At 40.9% G+C, this 15,146-nt stretch overlaps 1 protein-coding gene across 1 annotated transcript in view; it reads right to left on the reverse strand.

Annotated features, from left to right (window-relative positions):
* Positions 1–15,146, reverse strand: part of LOC120502029 (VPS10 domain-containing receptor SorCS1-like) — a 141,722-nt gene that overhangs the window by 60,210 nt on the left and 66,366 nt on the right. The window contains exons 5-7 of the mRNA XM_039709043.1: positions 9,247–9,365; positions 6,966–7,055; positions 1,647–1,826 (exon numbers count right to left, since the gene is read on the reverse strand). Of these exons, the coding sequence (XP_039564977.1) occupies positions 1,647–1,826; positions 6,966–7,055; positions 9,247–9,365 (389 nt within the window). The remainder of the gene's footprint in view (positions 1–1,646; positions 1,827–6,965; positions 7,056–9,246; positions 9,366–15,146) is intronic.

The raw sequence follows: 15,146 nt of genomic DNA on the forward strand, positions 1-15,146 counted from the left end.
CAGGAAAGAATTTTTATTTCTTTGTACCCAGTCCAATTCCCTGCTTCACAGCATTGAGCAGATTTATTCTTGATTTATAATCAACTTAGGAATTACACACACAAACATGTTCACTACAGTGCAACCAGAACTTACTTCTAGCACCTGACCAACATGCACACAGACACATGCACATTAAACAGGCCTTTCTCTGGCATCTTCTCTAATGATAATGCTTTTTAAAATATACTGCTGCCACTAGAGAAAGACATTTTTGGAAATCTCTCTACTTACTTTTAATTTATCTATGGATTTTTTTTCCTGTTCTTGCCTTCCTCTCCATTTTCCCCATGGTCACTATAATAATCTGACTCAGAGAACCATGCTGGCTCTCTGTTCTCTTCCAGCAAGAACATAAAACTGAAAGGAAGGTTTGTGCCAGGTTCTGTGTCAGCCAATATTCCCTCTATCTAGATACTCAGCAGCTATGATGCTGTAAGTCTGATTCCATCAATTTCAATCCAGGTTACTGTGTGGTGTCAGATGAACAAAACAAAACAAAGGATTTTCTTTACCCCCTGGGATGTAGGACACCTTTACATAATGCAGTAAAGCTGCTTCCCCAGCTGACAGTAATAAGAGGCAACAGTTTTTCCATGGGCTGCCAGCACTGCAGAGAGATTAATGGTAAAAATGTGCAAGTGACTGAAATGGCAGTGCCCATCCTCCTCCAGTCCATCTGCACTGATGTATAACTCTTGGGATCTCTGGACAATTCAAGGTGGTTTCCAAGTAAAGGGCAGCTGAAGGAAAACTATGGAGCAGAGCTAATATTGAGACAGTGATGGGAAAATACAGGAAGCATCATCATCTTCAAAGGCACTCAGATCTACTTTATGACCTTTATTCTAAATGGTCAGAAGATACCCTGGAGGAGACCTGAAAACAGAACCTGACCCTCAGAACGCAGCTGAGGACTGAATTTCTCCTCAGGTGAGTGCTTGTCTCCAGAGGGAAAACAGGAAGGAGAACAAGAGATGGACAAGGGCACATTAGAAGTCCAACTCTTAGGAGCAATTGTCATAGAAGACAATGCAAATTGGCATTTTTACCGTGAGCTTAAGCAGAGCACACTTGTTCAGAAAAAAGGCTCAGGGTAAAAAGGGCATCAAAATGAGGTACGAGAGTTTCCATGCCCATAGGATAGCCAAAGAAAGCATATCTATAACCACTTAAGTTTCCAGAATAGTCCAAGCTGAGAAAGGTGACAAGGACTGCTGAAACCAGCAGTCTCTTCTACAACAAGAGATTAGATCTCCAGAAATGCAGCAAAAATTGGAGAATGATACTATTGAGATTCTTGGGAGCTTTCAGAGCCATAGAGCCAACATGGCCCAAGCAGGATTTTGGCTGACAAATGGAGCTCCTCTTAGCAACTGAACGAACTCTTCCACAACTTCTTCCTATGCATCAAAGAGCCATGAGCTGTTCCTCACCTGAGAACCTACTGGTGAATACAGCAGTAAATCTAGGAAGGGTAAAACTCTGTGTTTAGTCATTTGTTGGCTTTGCTGTTCACGTGCATTTTACAAGGCTGATGTGCAAGGAGGAAATTGGCATCATGTGAGCTCCTGAGATAGCAATGAGATGTTGGAGTTATGACATACCTCATAGAGGTCAATCATCACATTCCCCTCCAGCCCTTGACTACTCTTGACATTTTCCAAGGCCAGGGTGAAGTAGATCCCTCGGGTGTCAGAGATGTACAGATTGTACGTGTCGTTCTGGTTCCACTCTTGAACAGCTGCAAACACCTGATTCTCATCTGTGCTGATAACATGCATGTCCTGGGGAAAGAAAAGAGAGGCAGGTTACCTGGGGGAGCTCTGTGCTGCCATTTCCAATGGCACCAAAGTAACTGGGGAGGAGCAAGGGATATATTTAGGCTGGAGTTTAATCGGGAACTCAGCAGACAATACTGTGGCATTTTACTATTTTATTGTCCACAGCCACTGTAAGCAAGCAATTCCATCCAGGAATTTTTTATACCAGCTCTCTTCTGCCAATTTTCAAAGTAGTAATTAACTGATGAGGTGTTAATTGAACATTTACATTGGCACTACAGCATTATACAGCAGCACTTTCAGTCCTCTTACCAACACCTTCATTTTAATGAATATTTTGTCTGGGGAATAGGGAGGGCTGTTTATTTGTTGGGTTTTTTTCCCCCCATTTAGCATCTGAGTGATTCCACTCATGACTATGGAATCACAGATATTAAAAATGTAGGAGATTAAGAAAAAAATTTCAAAAAATTAAAAAAAAAAAAAAGAAAGGACGATCTGAAACATCTGCTTCTTGCCCAGCATTCAGAAGCCAAATATGCTCAGGACCTGATACAAGTAGGAACTAATGAGGGAACATCTGCTGTTTTCTGCTGTTTCTAATGACAATGTGGGCAGGAGCCAAGGCCCTGGACCACTATACTAAACAGCATACCCCAAGAACTAAAACAGAAAAACGACCCTAGTCCTCACTAGATATGAAGAACAGAAATGTAGTTACATCACTAGCACTTGAGTGAGGTTTTGTTTTACTCTGCTTCTTCTCTGTGTTACAGCAGGCAGGAAGCAATGATAAGATTGCATAAGTGAAGAAAAAACAGAAACTATTGAATCTGATCTCATCTTTCAATGCCTGGAGAAATTATAACCCATTTTATTTTATTTTCCATTACAATGGAAAAAGCCACCAAGAGAGAGATTGTTATAATGAAATTCCCAGGCTCTATCTGCCCAGAACAGGCACCCTGAGTTCTTTGGTGCCATAAAAGTCTGTGGAGGTAGGAAAAGAAATGAAGATTTCTTAGCACCAGGTGATTCCCAGAAGACTCAGCTGTTCAGTCTGTTTTGGGCAGATATCCCAAAGTTATTCTGCTTCCATGAATCTCAGCCAGGACTTTCTATATGCAAAACTGAGAACTTTATCAGAAAATATACTCTTTGGAAGCAGATGCTATGTCTCTCTTCTTCTAATAATAGTCTTTGAAAATTCAGTGTCTGGTGGCTTTTTAGGGAGGATTAATACTTCCAGATGAAGTTTGGTAATGTAAAAATAAAAAAGTAACACAATGAAGAAATTTGATCTATAAATTTGAAAGTGGATTCACCGTGGAGTTACAATTCAGAACAGTTGCGTGTTCATCCAGATCCGGATCTGAATACAGAGTGGATGAATATGCACTTGATTTATTTTCTTCTTTGCACTGGAGAAAATCATGTCCCAAAAGATGGGCTCATTTTGTAAAGGAACAGATTGGCTTAATTCCCAAGGCAATAGGAAAAGTAATGTAAGTCCCACAGAGTCCTACTAATTTTAGTGGTGAACAGACACCCTCTCTCAGCTCCAGCTGTGCCAGTAGGAGTTACAGCCACAGCTGTTGGTCTGTGGCTCCTCTTTTCACACTGTCACCCTGGTTCAATCTGCTGGTAGATCTACATCAGCAGGTGTTCCCAGTGTGCTCCAGGCAACACTGGCTAGCACAGCTCTAATCACAAGTGTTAATTTCTGCATATGGACACACATGGACGGGCTTCTGCATTTAAACACAGACAGAAAGTAAAACTTCCTTTGTCTGGTGAATGTACCTTTTCATTACCTTACCATCTCATTCATGTAAAAAATGGGGGGGGGGGGGGGGGTAAAAAGATACTTTGATCAACACCACAGGAAGCTAAAGACAATTTCTCAAATGCTGAAGAAGGAAATTAGCTAATTTATTCACTAGATGTTTTACATCAGATCACTTGATCAGAGCATGCTGTAAGATGAAAGTCTAAAGAAAATTCCAGTAAGGCTGAAGGAATTTAAGCCTAGGGAAGCAGAGACTGAGATGGAATTGGCATAATATATGTAATGCAGAAAGCCAAAAATGATAGCATTCCAACTATGTGCCTTTGGGGATAAATTAACTTTTCCTCTTAATACGGCCTTGTCCAATAGATGCAGCAATGATGCACAGCTTTGATAGAAAAGTATTAGTATTTGGGCATCAAACAGATCTTGGACCAGCATCTGGAATTTCATCATTTCCACACTGAGAAAATTAAAATTAATCAGCATATCTTATTATGTTTTGGTTTTTTTCAGGGTGGGGATTAATTTATTGGTAGGGAGGAAAAACACCCTTCACCTTGATATAGTCCAAGCTCCCTATAGCGATGGAAGAGGACAGGAATGTGAAGCAAGGCACCTGTCTCAAACAGTCATCATCACCTTTAGGGGCTCCCCTTGCATTTGTCTACTTGGAGCCTGAGCTTTTTTCTCTCTGTTCCAGAACATACTGGAAGTATATTAGTATGCAGTTCTACTATCTGTCACTTTTGCCTTTTCGAAGACAAAAAGATGATGCTGTACATGGGTTTGATCAGGTGTCTCCTCAAATGACTAAAAACCAAAGCTTTCTGAATTACTAAATAATTTCCCCTTTTGCATTTGGTTAGGGAACTTTTTTCCTGGCAAGGTATGTGGTAGGGATGTGTAATGCCAGTTTTATTCTGCCAGCTCAGTTGGTCAGAGCATGGGGCTAAGAACAAGGTTGTGGGATCATTCCCCATAAGGGTCCTTTACTTAAGAGTTGGACTTAATGATCCTTGAGGGGTCCCTTCCAACTCAGAGTATTCTGTGAAATGCCTGCGAAGATGCTGGCTCTTGCCTTTGCCTTCTGTGAAATTACTGGGGCTGTCAGCTCTTTTAAGATCTGTAGTCTTATGTATTTATTTTTGTTATTGCTCCTTGCATCAGGATGTACATCCTGAGGTTGAAAGCAGGTGATGAATTTAAAACAGAGGTACCAGATGCACCCATCCCATCCCTACTCAACCCAATACCAGTTAAGACAGGGGTTTTTAAAAGAGAAATTGCTTGACTTGCTCCAGTATTCTCAAATGCCTGCCCAGTGCATTGGTCTAAACTGGAGTAAATGCACCCTGCGTGCACTACAGTGTGTGACACAGCCCATACTGTGGTGCTGAGGTACAGAACAAGCAACATCAACCCACAGATCAACATCACTGCAACAATTAAGAGGTCTCAATAAAGCCTATTTACAGGGTTAACACAACCTGTATGCACATATGCAGGCTTCTGCCTGAACGGAACAGAGTTTCAAGTTTATTTAGGCTTTTAATCAAAGTAGCTATGAGGCTGCTAATGTCAACAAGAATAATATTTTAGTTTGATTTGCTGTAGGCCATCCTGCCTGAGCAGGAGCATCACCTGCCAAGGCTGCCTGCTGTCACACGCCTCCAGTTCAGGAAGAGTGACACAAAGAGACAAAAAGCTTGACAATTCCATCTTCAATTCTAGAAGCCACTTAGTACTGTTTGCCATATTTGGCCCTTCTTTCTCAGCTGAAGGAGATGAAAGAGAATTTGGGCATAAAAGAAGCTGTTCCAATTCCTTGAATAATATAACTCTCTGTGCATTTTTCATAAAAGTGACTATTTTGCTTTGATGGCAGCCTCCTAGACAGCCACAGTTCCACTGCAGCTCCTTCCAAGCCAAATGCAGCTCTTCAGACTTTGAAGATATTCCGAGATTGTGACAAAGCATCTTTCTTTGGGTCAAATAAGATGAATATATTGCTCCAATTCCTGTTCTCTGGAACACATTGTAATTTAACTCTAGCATATTTTCTCTGGCTTTCCAGTGATTTCTTTGACAAGGTGGACAAAAATAAGTGTGAGCTAAAGGAAACAATAAGTTTAAAGCAAACAGTGTCTCTACAGATGGTCTGAATTGGCTGTAAATAACAATTTTTATTTGGCTTTTACAATAACCACGCTAAAATACAGCTCTGTTGCTAAGGGCTCTTTCAAATAACACCTATTTAAATCTGACGTGAATTTACAGAGTACTTGCTTGGGCAGGCAGTTTCAAAGTCTCTTAAAATGTGGCTGAAAATTCTGAGGCAGACCACAGGTCTCCTGTGTAAGAGCCAAGATCTCATGGCTTCTGGTGAGGACCTCACTGTCCTGCAAGCTGGTTTCCAGTGCTGTGAACAGGAGTGAAGGCTCCAACAGCAGAGTAGGGAAGGTGAGGCACCAAAGGGCTGGGTTTGAACTGCAGTCTGTTTATATGAAGGTCACCCAGTCAATCTACTACAAACAGGTCTGTTGGGTTGAGGAATCAAAGACAGCCACTCATGAAATCAGCCAAGTTATCCCTTTGAACATTTCCACCTACAAAATCTGACCTTGCTCTTTCTTTTTTTTTTTTTTTCCTTTTGACAATCCCTGCTTAGTTTCTGGGAATGCATTTGTCTTCTGATGTTAGACCTCATAGAGAACCCATAAGATCATTTGCTACCTTTCAGCCTAAATCTCATTTAAGACAGGCTATATCAAGAATGAAAAGGCCAAAAAAAAAGTCCTCTGTCTTTGTTAAGAACCCATTAGGATACCAGCTGCAAATTGGTGGTTTCTTCAAAATGAAGCTAACATTTTATACAGGTCTTTCAAAAAATTCAGCTTCAGAAGGCAGAAATATCCTTTCAATCTCCAGTGCTAATTCACCATTGTTAATTAGCCTGGAGACAGAGCAGGCACACAGAGACATCTTTCTGCTTGGTTCCCATTAAAATCTACTAATGAGGCAAAGCACAAAAGCAACCCATACAAGACAGCAAGAGGAGAGAGGAATTTTAAGAAGAAGGAAAAAAAAAAAAAAAAGAGAGAATCCCGTCCAAAATTTAATTAATTAAGCGTAAAGAAATGGTCATTGATGTGGGCTGTGGTACCTGCCTACATTTCATGCTCATGTCCTTGACCAGTCAAAGTGCTGACTTTTGGTTTTAGTCCTTTCTTGCTTGCAAAAGTTCTGTTAAGGAAGGATACTGTTTTCACTTACTTGTGTTGGACTCAAGATCTTCTGTACAACCCAAATATCTGTAGGCTCATATGGGGATTCCAGCAGCAGCAACCTACCTTGGGCAAGGAGTATTTTGGCAGCTTCATCTGTGCAAACGGGCTCCTCCTGTAAGAAACGTAGTAATGTGGTCTTCCTCCTGATGTCAGCTATGAGAGAAACAGGAAAGTTATCATCAGGTTTTCTTGATTTTATTTTTTTTATTACCAGAGAGAATATCAAACAAAAGCTGTTAAGAGAAATACCACAGTGTGGTGGCAATAGCTTAAACTGCAGTGCTGTTACAGCTGAGGAATAAACATTGATCCAACTGACAGGGGCTGAAAAAGAAAACAAGAGGAATCCCATTTTCAGCAAAGAGAGACAAAGGCTAGAATCTCATGTGGAAACTTGTGAATAGTGAAGTCATGACTTCAGCTGGACCATTCTGTCACCTCCTGATAGCACAGCTCTCCTGTGCCTCACCAGAACACTTTCTCTCTTTGCTATCTGTAGGCTGTTGATTAGGCCAGCAGATTGGCAGACATGAGGCTTGATTTTTATTTCTGCTTCCAGCTTTGGTTCCTGTGTGGCCCTGGACAAGCCATCATAGGTATCTGCTATGAGATCAGCTAAATATTCAGATAGGGAGGGCAGGAGAAGCTTGGTCGATTTGGTATTTTTGTGAATCTGGTCATATATTTAAATGCATAAATACTGATGGCAGACCTTGAAAATGCTGGGTTAGAGCAATGTGAGGTATCCTTTTCTACCACCTATTAAAGAAGGGAAAAAGAAAGAAAAAAACTGTCAATTTTTTCTGGCTTCCAGTGCTGCTGAAGTATAATCAATGTTTGTAAAGTACTTTGAAACCCTTGGATGAAAGATACTGAAGAACAAATATTCCAAGGGATTCTCTGTGCAGAACTTTGCTTTAATTGCTTGATACCTGAGCTTATCAAGAATTTTCTTTAGTAGTAAGTGTTTTAAAATGCACTGCAGTAGTTTAAAATGCAAGATACACAGAGGCCAGGTTCATACAAGATTAAGTAAAATAAGCACAATTTCTCATTCTAAAGTTTTTCAACATTTTTTTAAGGAAACTGGGCAGAAGTTAGGGGAAGGAAAGCCAGAAATATTTTTTAATGAGAGAGTGTGAGTTTGTAAATAAAACAAGTTTAGTGGGAAAATAAACTCCCATTCCTTTATCCTAGTGCATTTAAGCCTCCTAATTAATTCCAAATGGCTTATTTGCAGAAAAGCCAGATGGAGATCAAAGAAAGAAGGAAGGATAGAAGACACAGCCTGGCATAGGGTCATTCCTCCTTTGAAGAACAGAAGGGTAGCACCAGATCCAGCATCAGCCAGGACGGGTAAAGAGAAACTGCAGCTCCTGTGTCAGTTGAGGCACAAACACACAGCCACTCTGGAATGAGAGAGTGTGGCTGAACAGTGATGCACGGCCCTGTTTTCCCTGCCACATAAACATTTCCCTTTTGCCTCAGCCACACTAGGCACAAAAGCTGTTCTGAAGCACACGTGCCAGATTTATTTGTGGATTATTTAGACTGGTGTTTAAGACTGAGTTCATTAACTGAAGCCAATTAGCAATCAACTACCCCAATGTAAAATATAAATTCTCTCTCTTCCCTCCACTCACATATTTAGCATGCTAAAATATAAACTGTCTGGAAGCCCAGTTTAGTGCTAGTGATCTCCAGATCACCTCCACATTCCCTACAATTCTGTTGTCATTTTTCTCCTCTTCAGCTGACATTAAATGGACACTGGCAGCAGCCTAATGAAACCCACAGTGGTTCAAATCTATTCACCAGCTCTCACCTGGAGCACAGCCTGGCTGAGCACATCCCATCTTCTGCCATTTCACTATAATCACAACTGAGGCATAACAATAAAGCCTGATTACTCCTTTGGTGCTTTCCCTGACTCCCTCCCTTCTTCCTTATTTCCCTCTTATACTCAAAAAAGCTTTGGTCTACTCCCTTGTAATAGCAGATGAGTGACACACCACTTCCAGCTGGGGGGTTAAAGCAGTAATTCCAGAGTGCTGATGAGATTGCAAGGAGTGGCACAGAGCACTCCAGCACACAGAGAACATACCTCAGGCAGGAACTCTATGGCCCTACAGCAACAAGGAGCTAGAGCTTAAAGGAACACAGTTAGCATTGTAACAAACTGCTATGACCCACTCAGGGCCTCTATGGATCCAGTGCTGGCTGAGCAGTTGTAAACTAACACACATGCACACACATGCAAAGGAAGGCAAGAAAAATAATAGAAGACGGAATGATATCATAATATAAAGTAGTAGAATAAATAAGAGAGGAGGGTGTTCTGCACCTGAACAAAGACATAATCACCCTGGACGATCAGGGAGTTATGGTCAATGTAGCCTGGAAAGGGTTTGCTGCGAGTGGCTTCACTGCAGTTCTGCATTTTGCAGGTGATGTATTGGGCATCTGAAAGGAAAAGAACAAAAACAATACACTTGAGATTCTGAGCGCAGATTCCTCCTATTGTCATAAACCTGTTTGCTGAGGTGGCACTTTTGCTTCCCAGATCCATGTGAAGTGAATTGACACCATCCATTCAACACCACACAACCCTTCTTTCTTTTCCCTGCATCCTTTGTAAATCTACCCTTGCTTACTTTCTTCCTTTAATATCCTTCCTTCTTTACCTGCCTCAACCTCCCATTATTTATTTCATTCTGCCCTAGTCAGAGCTATACCTTTTTACCAAGGGAGAACATCCTCTGATGCATCTCTGTATTTCCTACAGCACTTACACTCTGTAGAATAATTCAGATCAACTTGGAAAGTACCTCAGACCAACTCTTCTTCAGGGGTTTTAACTACTTCTCTGTTGACAGCACAGGTAGATGCACTCTGGCAGACCTGAGCAATCATTCCACACTCTCTTGTAACTAGAAGTCTCAGCAATTTCAAATTAAATGGCCCAAATGCAGCCATCCATCTCCAAGCCATGCAAGCCATCTCATCCACTGTCACTACGTGGGATGTCCCCACCTCCTATTCTGAAGCACTGCAAGGTGCTCATCTCATAATCTGTCACGTGAAGAAAAACAAATTTAATTTCTTCATGGGGACAATTTATCCTAGAACACAGAACCAGATTCTCAGTAAACTGTTTGGACTCTTCCAGATTGATTAAGAATTTGCACTTTGTTTTATGACAAACCTGATCCACACAAGGAACAATTTTGGCTTTTTAACATTAGTACTTAACATAGAAGCACTACATTGCATTTAATGTTAGAAGTACTTCTAATCATTTTCCTTGGAGAGAGACAGCCCCTTGTTTGATATAATTATCACCTTCAGATCAGAGAAATAGCATTTTACACTGAAATAGAAATGGCTGGAATTTTACCATCTTGTATTTAATCTTGGTTTTAATTAAAATCTATCATTTGACATTTTCTTTCCTTGCTTCTAAGGGCTGTTGACTTCTGCTTGAAACAGACACGCAGGGTAACGAACCTTCAGGAAAGTTCGATGAGGGATGATTTTTCTCCAGCATTTGCAGGGTTCTTGGAATATATAAAGCGCTAAGTATTATTAGTTGCTGCTGTTTATAACATTTTATGCTTTTGCAGCTCACTGCAAAACATTAATGAACACAGCCTGGGCAGCATGATGGAAATATATCTCCCTTCAGAGGGACATGATTTTTTCCACATTAGCCACGAGAGGGCAGGGAACCACGTAATTCCCAGCCTGCTCATTCCTGTGAGCTCAGGAAAGTTCCCTTTCAGAGCTGTTCAGCCCTCTGCTCCTCTGCAGCAAGGAAGCAGGGGGACAGGGGGACAGTCTCTCTACACTGCTGTGTGGTGCAGCATGTCCCCTCTTTGTCCTAAAAGTGCTGAAAGGTCACAAAAAAGCTCTCCTTGGAGCCTTCTCTTCTCCAGGCTGAGCAAGCCCAGCTGTGTCAGCCTTCACATGGAGAATTGTTTCAGCGCTTGATCATCTTTGTGTCCTCTGGACTTGCCCCAACAGGTCCACAGCTCTGCTGTGCTGAGGGCTCCAGAGCTGGACACAGAACTCCAGGAGGGTCTCCCACTCTGCCACAACAAAGCTCCTGAGTGAAATATGTGCCAATCCTGAGCTTCAGTGAAGCAGCTTCAGTGGAAATGGTCCTACTGCCACTTGAGCTGCTGAAAAGTCTGGGGATTAAGGAATCTCCTCCACAAGAGATTTTAAAGAGCAGGCCAGGTTGGCATCCATTAGAGGAGACTGAGGTTCTTTGGATCCTGCTTTAATGGAGGAATGGGGACTATCCCTGTTTCTGCTGTGATCACAGGAGTCTGTGCAGCAGTGATTGTATCATTGATGAAGATTTACTAAGGCAATTCCTGTGAACTTTTACAGTGCAATTCTCCATGGCTTCAATTCCAAAATGCCAGGAATAACTACTAAAGGGCAGAGCACTGAAATTGCTTAAGCTAATCTCCCAAACAGCCAAACACTGAGATGTGCACAACAAGAAAAGCTCCTTTTGCTACAGGAGACAGAAAGAAGGAAAAGCAGGCTTCTTGCAGTGCCTGGTTCTCACTTTTTTCCTAGGGGAAGATTTTCTGTGTTCACATTAACTCAAGGATTTTTTCCATTTCATTCTCGCGGACAGTTCATGTGACTCCACTGGCAGAGGTTTGTAATTTAGCATTAATTAATGTCAATTAATGTATTCAGTTGCTAAGCTCTGGAATTAATTTCATTAGTTTTCCCGCACAGATGTTTTCCCTGCCATAGGTAATTAGGACATTATGCTTTTCATTTCCAGAACCCTCACCTCCAACAACAGCTGCTGTTTTTAATATACAACAACAAAGTCACACTGTGCCTGGAGAGAAGAACATAGCAACTCCCAGCTCTTACACCCCCAGATGCGTTCATTTTTGACAGGTTTAGACACCCAGAGTAGGAATCTTCTCAGGGAATGGCAGCTATTTCTAAAGAGGAAGCAAGAAAAGTCATAGAAAACAGCGAAGGAGACATCTTGTAAGGAAAAACTCTGACAAAATTAATTTGTTTCAGTTGTGAAAGAAAATTGCAAAAACTAACACAGAAAAACTTAAGAGCCAGGGGCACCCTCTGTCATGAAATATTTTAGTTTTTTCCATTTAGCTTGAGCACCATGCTCATATGTTCTCAATGCTAATGGATCCAACCTGTCCCAGAGACATTTCTTGGCTCAGCTGGTGGAGCAGGAAAGTTATTGGTGGTTACTGGAGGCTGGTTGGCCTCTGCAAAGTAAACAGGAGAGTTTTAGATCCCTTCCTAAAGTAGTGGGACTTTCTTCAGGATATTTTGTTGACAAGTGCTTTTCTTGGATTAAATATCAAACCCTAATATCCACTGCTTCCTAGCGTAAGCTTGCCTGTATGTCTTCTCAAAACCTTACTAGATCACAGGGAGAGTCAGAGAAAATGGTCATTGTACTCTGCAAATGTATAATTTATATTTTTCTTGTCTTTAGTTCACTGAGGAATGTGTCTCTTCCTCTATCAGTTAAGTCACTGGGGGCAAATCAGGAGTTTTATACAATGCAGTTAATGATCTGTTTCTCTCACAGATTTTCTATGGAGAATCCCAGTTCATTACTGAACAACTCAGACATTAGGAACAATTTCTGCTTTTGAAGCATGACTGGCATCCTGTAACTAATGACCCATAAGAACGTGGTAGTGACATTTGTCACTGAAAGACCCAGGCCTGTAACCCCCGCCCCTCTGACTAATAAAACAAGTCGAGGTTGCCTTAGCATTGCAGGTACATCTTCAGCACTCACAACCTCCCATGGCAATGAATTCCACAGTTTAAATAAATGTTCTCCCCAACTTTAATCTTTTTTTTTTTTTTTTGTGAAACACATGAAATGACTGCTCTTTATCCATTTCCATCTGGTCTGAATGTTGATTTGTGAAACATGTATGGTATGGGAATATACTCACAAATCTCCAGGACTCAGCAACTGCAAAGCAATTAACCAGTAATGAAGATCAGTGAAACGAAACCATTCCATTTACTAACTACTCACAAATCTGGTTTTATCCTGCTGCTACTCTTTCTTCATTGCATGTCAGCATCAGAAATCTTTCTTTAAATAGGGAAGTATATCCTCCACCATTTCTGGCATAAAGCTATAATGAGAGAAACTAACAGATGTCATTCTCCAGGACAAATACTAATCATGATCAGGAAAAAAACTAATCACAATCAGGAAAAGAAAAAAAAAATCACTGCACAGGTTTAAGGCACTACAGGAATTAATTCACCACTGTAGCTGCGTTAGGAAAAGACTTCCAGGCTAGGCTGCCTACTCATTTTTTCCACAACAGTGATTGTTTTATTCTTCCCAGCAATTTCCCATGAAAACAGAAATTAAAGTACTAGTGCAACTTTGTGATTCAGGCACTATTGGCCAGATGCTCAGTCCCTGTGGATCAGCAAGCATAACATGTCTGCTGGCCCCAGGTGAGACTTTGGTCTTAACCTGCATCACAGCAGCACCTAAATTATCTTTCAGTAGGAAAAGCTGCTATGTAAATCAGGACAGCAGAAGAAAAGCAAAGGAAACAAAACTACTTTTTAAATATCAGGAGCTCTCTAAATTTTTGCCAACACATTAGAAAACTCCTTAACTTCTTTCATCCACACTTAAAAAAATAATTAAAACTTTACTGTAAATAAATTGGTTTCTTATCTACAAAAGCAAATGCATGGCTCATAAATGTAACAGTTGTTTTACTGTCTATAGAAAATGTCATTTAGACATCCTCTGAGTCAGTTTTGCCATTCTCTAGAGGGCCAGTGGGTACCCAGTTAGTCTCCAAATGCCTTGTAGGAATCCTTCTTTCTAATTTGCACCAACAGTCTGGATTCTTCTGTAGGCACCACCTGAATAAAAAATTACCTCCCATTCAATTAGCTTGAATCAGGCCTTATTGGGATAACTCTACCAAGCTCAAACAGATAAGCCTGTTAATTTTAGGATCTTGTTTATTCTTCACAAACCTGAACCCCCATGTGTCATTAAGTTTATACTTTCTGAAAGAACTTGCATTTGAGCAAACCTAGACTGAACTTCCACCATCACCCTGCCCGCTGGCTGTGGTGGTGAATGTAACAAAGAGAAGATTATCGTGTGATTAAGAACCATAGGGGATTAACTGTCTTACTGGGGTGTTGCCCTGAAGCCAGACCAAAAAAAAAAAAATTAAAAAAAAAATCACAATTCATGCTGACTTTGCTGGCTTGCCTTTGATCCTGCTCCAAAATCAAAGCAAAACACCAGGGACAACCAAGTGTACAAATGGAAATGTGAGATAACATTAATCTGAACTTCTTCCAACCAGAAAAATCAGTTTTACCACCATGCTCTCAGCCCCAGACTGAGATGGATTGGGCCTGAAGCCTTTGAAAAATAAACAAAAGCATCACATTCCACAAGATGAAAATTTGCATGGTACACTCCAAAACTTACACAACAGGATGAAAACCACAAAAGGCAGCGATTAGCCCTGCAAGTCTGTCTCCACCAACAGAAATAAATTGAGCAGGCTGTACTCAGCTTGCTCATCATTACCTGCACCCTAATTTGACAACACACAGTGTGCTCAGGAGTCCACATTTTTTCTGGATCCCAAGGGGGGAAGAAAAGAAAAAAGTAGGGAGAACACACACTCAAGAACAACATTGCTAGCCAGATCCTCAGCAGGTGTAAATCAATGCCACTGAAGTTGTACTGATTTATGCCTGCTGAGGAACTCTTGTTTTGGTCCTTGCAAACATTTTACATTATGTACATAAGAACAATAAATTAAGTGCACAGACAGACCATAATGAGAGCAGACACAGAGTTGCTGGTGTTCTAGCAAGGAGAGCCCAGTACTAAGATTGTTCTCTGCCCACTGGGAGATGAATATTCCTCAAATGCATCACCAGAGTGCAGCTCCCTAAACATCATGTGTAGTGCTTCATCTCAATGACCTCGAGTTTTTAATGACTTCTAACAGCAATATTTTGTGCTGAAACAGAGACTGTCCTCTTAGATTATTTTCTTTTAGCATGTCCCAAGAAATAGAAAGCCTCATGTTCCCAGCCTTGCTGCCACATCAAGTAAGTGAAATTGAGAGGAGAAATAATAATCACAGATCACAAACTACAAGAAATAGAGATAATACATTATTTCACTGTCACCAATCCTACATATCTTGA

Source organism: Passer montanus, unplaced genomic scaffold, assembly GCF_014805655.1.
Source record: "Passer montanus isolate IOZ18808 unplaced genomic scaffold, ASM1480565v1 scaffold21, whole genome shotgun sequence".
NCBI lineage: Eukaryota > Metazoa > Chordata > Aves > Passeriformes > Passeridae > Passer > Passer montanus.